General features: G+C 33.7%; 1 protein-coding gene across 1 annotated transcript; it reads right to left on the reverse strand.

The window, feature by feature from the left end:
* Nucleotides 1-209: 209 nt before the first annotated feature.
* Nucleotides 210-5016, reverse strand: LOC105112383 (uncharacterized). Its single transcript, XM_011008079.1, has 5 exons — nucleotides 4157-5016; nucleotides 3880-3985; nucleotides 1043-1154; nucleotides 596-709; nucleotides 210-457 (listed from the first exon to the last, which is right to left on the reverse strand). Exons 1-5 carry the CDS (start codon nucleotides 5014-5016, stop codon nucleotides 210-212), a joined length of 1440 nt encoding a protein of 479 aa, XP_011006381.1.
* Nucleotides 5017-7417: the final 2401 nt, after the last annotated feature.

Genomic DNA, 7417 nt, shown 5'->3' on the forward strand with positions numbered 1-7417 from the left:
AAGGAAAAGAGGATTTTATAGATGAGAAATTAGAAAGGCAATCATACCACCTATATATAGGCTAGCTAGAGTCTCACACACTCTCTCTCTTTCTCTTTATTTATTTATTTATTTATTTACTTTTGAAAAAGCATGTGTATGTACAGGTAGTTGTGATTGTGGCTCACATCTTCCCTTGGTTTTACGTCCAAGAACGACTTAAACTCCCTCTATGGGTCGAGGATAGGCTTCCCATCTAGTTTTCTTAAAAACTGGCAAACAGGGTCTTTTTTAGTCAGATTCCCAAGACTAAGTCGATCATGTTCTTTATGAAATAGTGGCCATAAATCATGAATTGCACAATGCACATCTCCACTAGGATGCGTCTCAAGAGTCAATAGAAGATTATCTAAAGACTCCTTACTCAGGCCATCCTTAATGAATTGTATTTTATCTTCACGGTTTATAGATACCATTCCTAAAGAACGACATTGTGTATTACAAGTCCATCTAGCACATCGATGACAGACTTTCAGTCGTTTTGCACGATATTTCTTTGTAAAAGGGCTTTTACCTGTTCTAGGCATGTGTGAAATGAAGGAGTTAGAGGACTCACGTGATAATTGGACCATTGCTTCAATCAACCAGCGAATATCTTCAGGAATTCCATGATTCATTAACAATCTCAATCTTGCACATCTAGCACGGTAAATTTTTGTAATCGCATTCTGAGGCAAAGCGGGAAAATACTTTTTCAATTTTTCAAGATTAGTGTCCATTTTCAAATGAGAATTGGAAGAGAGATTCAAAGAATTGCACAAATATATACATAGATATCAGTTATTGTGGGAAACTGAAAGAATTGACTTAAGTCATGGAGTATCGTTATCCGCCATTTAACTAGGGTGAGTGAAACTAGCAAAAATCACTTAAAAAGAAACACAAAAACAATGTGAGAAAAACAAAAATAATCAACCTTTATCTACGAGATCATTCAAACCAGTTGATTCATTTTCACTAGGAAAATTATCAAAGTAAGCTTTCAAATGATGTCCATTTTCCTTAAAAACATTGTCATTCATTGAATTCTCAATATCAAAGGCCCCATAAGGATTGCTCCATCTTGATCTTAGCTCTCTAGGGAATGCATAGAGTTGAGAATTATAAAACAAAACTTTTTGATCAGTATCAACTTTTTGACAATTTTCACAAGTTTTGAAGAATGCATGCGTGTCCTTGAACATGGTGGGCCAATAAAATCCATTTTGAAAAAAAATTGCAGCTGTCTTTTTTGACGAGAAATAACTTCCACGTGCTTTAGAATGACAAAGTTTAATGACACTACTTACCTCATTGTCGGGAATGAATCTTTGAAATATTTGATCAGGACAATATTTGAATAAGTTAGGGTCATCACAATAAAAGTTCTTCACTTCGTTCAAAAACTTTTCTTTATCTTGGTGACACGATGAAAAGATTGATGTCTTCTCCCAAGTGCAGGAGTGTCGAAGTAATAAATAACCCGGCAAGACCGGGGTCGAACCACAGAGAGGTTAATTGTACAAATTATAATCAATAATTATAAATAACAACAATAGTAATAATAACAACAACAATAATAATAGTAGCAATAATAATACTAATAATACTAGTAGTAGTAGTAGTAATAATAATAACAACAACAATAATAAAGAAGAAGAAGAAGAAGAGTTAATGAGAACTTTGAGATGAAAGATTAACGTAAGGATTAAACAATGATAAAAACAAATGTCAAGGTTAGAGGATCCACTAATGGTATGTCAAACAAGTATAGTATAAACTCTTATTATTCAATTGGAAACCACACACAAAGGAGGTTCCAATCAGATTATAGATTGTTAACATGATTACTTTAGTCATCTTATTTGATTAATGCTAATACTTGTAAATCTCGTCAAGCATTCATGATTATAACTTATGTTAACACCAAATCAAGTTCCTTTCATAGCTCAGGTGTCGGTTATACCATACAGTATGAACTATGAAAGTGCCAATCATTTGTTGTACCAAGTGTTATACAACATAATCAAGATTAGTCATTTAACAAGCAAAGTATTAAAGAGTGAACAAGATAACAAATACAAAACATGTTAGTATCAAACATTAAATTATTAAACATTAAAGTCCATATTGAGTTTACACTATACATATTCTCACACCATTAGTGTAACCTTTTCACCTTGACATAATAAACTTAGCTAGACATAATGAAAGAAAGATAAATAAATAAACAAAATAAGAACATAAATAAGATAAAAGTTAGCTAAGTAAATGAAAGGCATAAACTTGACATTAATGAAAGCAAAGCATAAACATTACAAAAAATACAAAGAGAGAAAGAAAAAGCATGATCTTGATCTGGAAACCAAGATGCCTAAATGCATGGCAAATGCCTCCTTTTATAGGCCAAAATTGGGAACTATTGATTTGATGACTAGTTGATGAGTGGGTGGCCAACTCTTGACTTGGTAACAATCCTTATCTTCTCTTGTCTACCTAAAACATCATTGATAACATCAAAATTGGAGCCACTTGAAAACATGAAAGTTGTAGGCAATTGTCTCAGCTTTCTTGTGTAAAACATTCAGCTCATTTCGACTTCTAGAACTCCAGATATGGCCAAAATACTGAACAGTGCTCGGGCTGGAGGACAGATGCGGGCTTCTTTGTTGTTGCTACAATTTGGACTTGAAAATGGCCTTTTTAGATCTTGGGCTCCATATGAAAGTTGTAGACCTATGTCTTAATTTTCCATCCATATAAATTAAACCTAAATCTGAGATCTATAGCTCTAGATATGACCCAATTACCGAACAATGTTCCGGTTTGGATTGCATCGACATCTCTTTTCTAAGTTTGGCCATCCCTTTATCCTTTCAATTTCAGTTCCTAAATTCATCAATCAATCCTTTCATTTATGTGATAGGCCTGCATTTAAAATGAACATTTACCACAAATTAAAGGTATCTTATATTATTAGATATATTATTATAAAACATGCTTTAGTTAAAGAGTTATTAATACTTCAAGTGCAAAATGATGATATAAAACCATGATAAAAATGCACTTTTAAGTACTAATCACTTGGGTACTCCAATCAGCTAGCAAATCTCCTAAAGCAAGAAAATTTATATTTTTATCATACCAAGGCATTGGACTAAGAGAAAGTAAGGATTTGTTAGGAAAGTAATCATCAATTGGTGTGATGTCAGATGTCAAATTTGTTGTCACTTTTGACAAAAGATCCGTATCAACATTTCCGGTGCATTTTTCATCCGTAATTTCTTCCTGAGAATAAATCATTTGCAAATCTTCATATTCATCCAACTCATTTTTACTTAAAGTAGATTTAAGTTGATCATAGACTAATTCATCAATATGATCTACTTCTTGTAAATCATTATCATCTCCAGGTTGCTTGCAAATGTTGAAAATATTCATCTCCAACGTCATGTTTCCAAATGATAGCTTCATCAGTCCATTCCTACAATTAATCAACGAGTTAGAAGTTGCGAGAAATGGATGTCCTAAAATAACAGGAAATGAATTACATGCTTCAACAGGTTGTGTGTCCAAGACAACAAAATCCACAAGATAAATGAATTTATCGACTTGTACTAACACATCTTCAACTATTCCTCGAGGCACTTTTATAGATCTATCGACAAGTAAAAGAGTTATAGAAGTTGGTTTTAACTCACGTAGATTGAGACTCTGAAAAACTGAATATGGAAGCAAATTCACACTAGCACCGAGATCAAGTAAGGCTCTTTCAATTTTATGCTCTCCAATAAAGCAAGAAATTGTAGGACAACCAGGGTCTTTATATTTCAAAGCATTATTGTTCTGAAGAATAGCACTTACTTGTTCGGCTAGAAAAGCTTTCTTTTTCACATTCAGTTTTCTCTTTACAGTGCATAGATCTTTCAAAAATTTAGCATAGGAAGGAACCTGTTTAATAGCATCCAGCAAAGGTATATTGATCCTTACCTGTTTGAAAATTTCAAAAATTTCAGAGTTGTGATTGACTTTCCTTTGTTTGGTCATGGCTTGAGGAAATGGAAGTGCTGGCGGTGAATCAGTCGGCGGAGAATCAGTCTTTTCTTTGTAATTTTCAAATTCAACCCCTTCCTTACCCTCAGATATTGACTCATCATCTTTCTCATAAGGTTCAAGAGAGGGTTTTTCAATAACCTTACCACTGCGAAGAGTAGTGACTGATTTGACTTTATCCATGTGTTGGCTTCCGGAACTACTTGCATTTGCATTGTATTGCCCCTTGGGATTTTGTTGTGTTTGAGATGGAAACTTACCTTTCTCTTGGAAACTGAGAGCAGATGTTAATTTAGCAAGAGTATCTTTAAAATCTGTCATGTTTTGAGTAAGTTGAGTATTGATTGTCTCTTGCTTTTCAATGAATGCAAGCAATGTTTCCTTAAGATTTCTTCTAGGAGGTGGAGCATAAGGAGGTGCATATCCATGAGAATTTTGGAAATTGTGGTGTGCTTGAAACGGTGGTTGTGAAGTTTGTGCATTGTTGTTCTCACTCTTCCAACTGAAATTTGGGTGATTTCTCCAACCAGGGTTGTATGTTTGGGAGTATGGGTTGTGGTTGGCCCTTTGGAAACTGTTTAAAGCATGGGCTTGTTCATGGAGACATTCCTTAAAAGAAGGCAAGGTTGGACAATCGTTAGTTGAGTGTTCATTTGTTTCACAGATTTGACACACAATGTTTTCAATAGATTTTATTTGACCACTCTTTTTCAATTCTAGTGCCTCGACCTTTCTAGCTAAATATGCAAACTTGGCTCGAAGGTCATAATCTTCCTTAAGGTTGTACATACCTCCACTAGATATATGAGGTTGAGTTTTACCCGGTGCCTTATAAGTACCCGCGGTGTCCCAATTTTGAGCATTTTCAGCTAACAAGTCTAAGTACTCCATTGCTTCATCAGGATCTTTATCTTCAAAAGTTCCATTGCACATCAATTCAACCATTTGCCTATCTCTAGGTGTTAATCCTTCATAGAAATGTGAAACCAATCTCCATGTTTCAAAACCATGATGAGGGCAAGTACTAAGCAAGTCTCGATACCTATCCTAACATTGGTAAAATGTTTCTCCTGGTTTTTGAGTGAAAGTGGGGATTTGTCTTTTGAAAGAGTTTGTTCTATGAGATGGAAAAAACTTCTTTAAAAACTGTTGTTGCATTTCATCCCAAGCACGAATGGATCCTGGTCTTAAATTTTGTAGCCATGTTTTAGCTTTATCTTTTAATGAAAAAGGAAAAAGCTTTAATCTGATGGTGTTCATGCTACAATTTAAATTATTATATGTGTTGCAGACCTCCTCAAATTCCCTTAAATGCAAGTATGAATTTTCTAATTCTAAGCCATGAAAAGAAGGTAAAAGTTGAATAATGCCTAGCTTGAAATTAAAATGAGATGCATTGGGAGGAAACACTGTGCATGATGGTGCACTTGTTCTTGTGGGATTCATGTGGTCTCTAAGTGTTTTAGCACGGTTATTCTCATTATGAAGTGATTGATTATCTTCTTCGGCCATATTTTCGAAAAATGATGAGGATACCCTACAAAGTCTACCACTTGATGTACGTGACCACACTCTCATGCACGTGTAGGAATAGAATAAAAAGAAGAAGAAAACAAAAGAAGAAGAAACAAGAGAAAAGAAACAAAGTTATATACAAGAAAAGTGAAAAGAGAAAATAAAATAAATATTATAATTTATACAAAACTTACCTCCCTGGCAATGGTGCCAAAAACTTGACACGACTAAAAAATTGATGTCTTCTCCCAAGTGCAGGAGTGTCGAAGTAATAAATAACCCGGCAAGACTGGGGTCGAACCACAGAGAGGTTAATTGTACAAATTATAAACACCAATAATAGTAGCAATAACAACAACAACAATAATAGTAGTAGTAGTAGTAGTGGTAGCAGTAGTAGTAGTAGTAGTAATAATAATAATAATAATAACAACAAAAATAATAATAATGAAAAAGAAGAAGAAGAAGAAGAAGAAGAAAAGTTGATAAGAACTTTGAGATGGAAAATTAATGTAAGGATTAAACAATGATAACAAACAATGTCAAGGTTAGAGGATCCACTAATGGTATGTCAAACAAGTATAGTATAAACTCTTATTATTCAATTGGAAACCACACACAAAGGAGGTTCCAATCAGATTATAAATTGTTAACATGATTACATTAGTCATCTTATTCAATTAATGCTAATACTTGTAAATTTCGTCAAGCATTCATGATTATAACTTATGTTAACAATAAATCAAGTTCCTTTCATAGCTCAGGTGTCGGTTATACCATACAGTGTGGGCTATGAAAGTGCCAAGCATTTGTTGTACTAATTATTATACAACATAAATCAAGATTAGTCATTTAACAAGCAAAGTATTAAAGAGTGAACAAGATAACAAATACAAAACATGTTAGTATCAAACATTAAAGTCCATATTAAGTTTATACTATACTTATTCTTACACCATTAGTGTAACCTTTTCACCTTGACATAATGAAATAAAGAAAAATAGATAAACAAAATAAGAACATAAATAAGATAAAAGTTAACTAAGCAAAGGAAAGGAAATGAAAGGCATAAACTTGATATTAATGAAAACAAAGCATAAACATTACAAAAAATACAAAGAGAGAAAGCAAGAGCATGATCTTGATCTGGACACCAAGATGCCTAAATGCATGGCAAATGCCTCCTTTTATAGGCCAAAATTGGGAACTATTGATTTGATGACTAATTGATGAGTGGGTGGCCAACTCTTGACTTGGTGACAATCCTTATCTTCTCTTGTTTGCCCAAAATGTCATTGATAATATCAAAATTGGAGCCACTTGAAACATGAAAGTTGTAGGAAATTGTCTCAGCTTTCTTGTGTAAAACATTCAGCTCATTTCGACTTCTAGAACTCCAGATATGGCCAAACTACTAAACAGTGCTCGGGCGCCAAAATACTGAACAGTGCTCGGGCTGGAGGACAGATTCGGGCTTCTTTAGAGGATAGATTCGAGCTTTTTTTATTGTTGCTATAATTTTTACCTGAAAATGGCCTTTTTAGATCTTGGGCTCAATATGAAAGTTGTAGGCCTATGTCTTACCTTTCCATCCATATAAAGTAGACCTAAATCTAAGATCTATAGCTCTAGATATGACCCAATTACCAAACACTCTTCCAGTTTGGATTGCACCGACATCTGTTTTCTAAGTTTGGCCATCTCTTTATCCTTTCAATTTCAGTTCTTAAATTCATGAATCAATCCTTTCATTTATGTGATAGGCCTGCATTTAAAATGAACATTTACCACAAATTAAAGGTATCATATATTATTGTATCTTATATTATTA

This window comes from Populus euphratica, unplaced genomic scaffold (assembly GCF_000495115.2).
Source record: "Populus euphratica unplaced genomic scaffold, PopEup_1.0 scaffold568.1, whole genome shotgun sequence".
NCBI classification, from domain to species: domain Eukaryota; kingdom Viridiplantae; phylum Streptophyta; class Magnoliopsida; order Malpighiales; family Salicaceae; genus Populus; species Populus euphratica.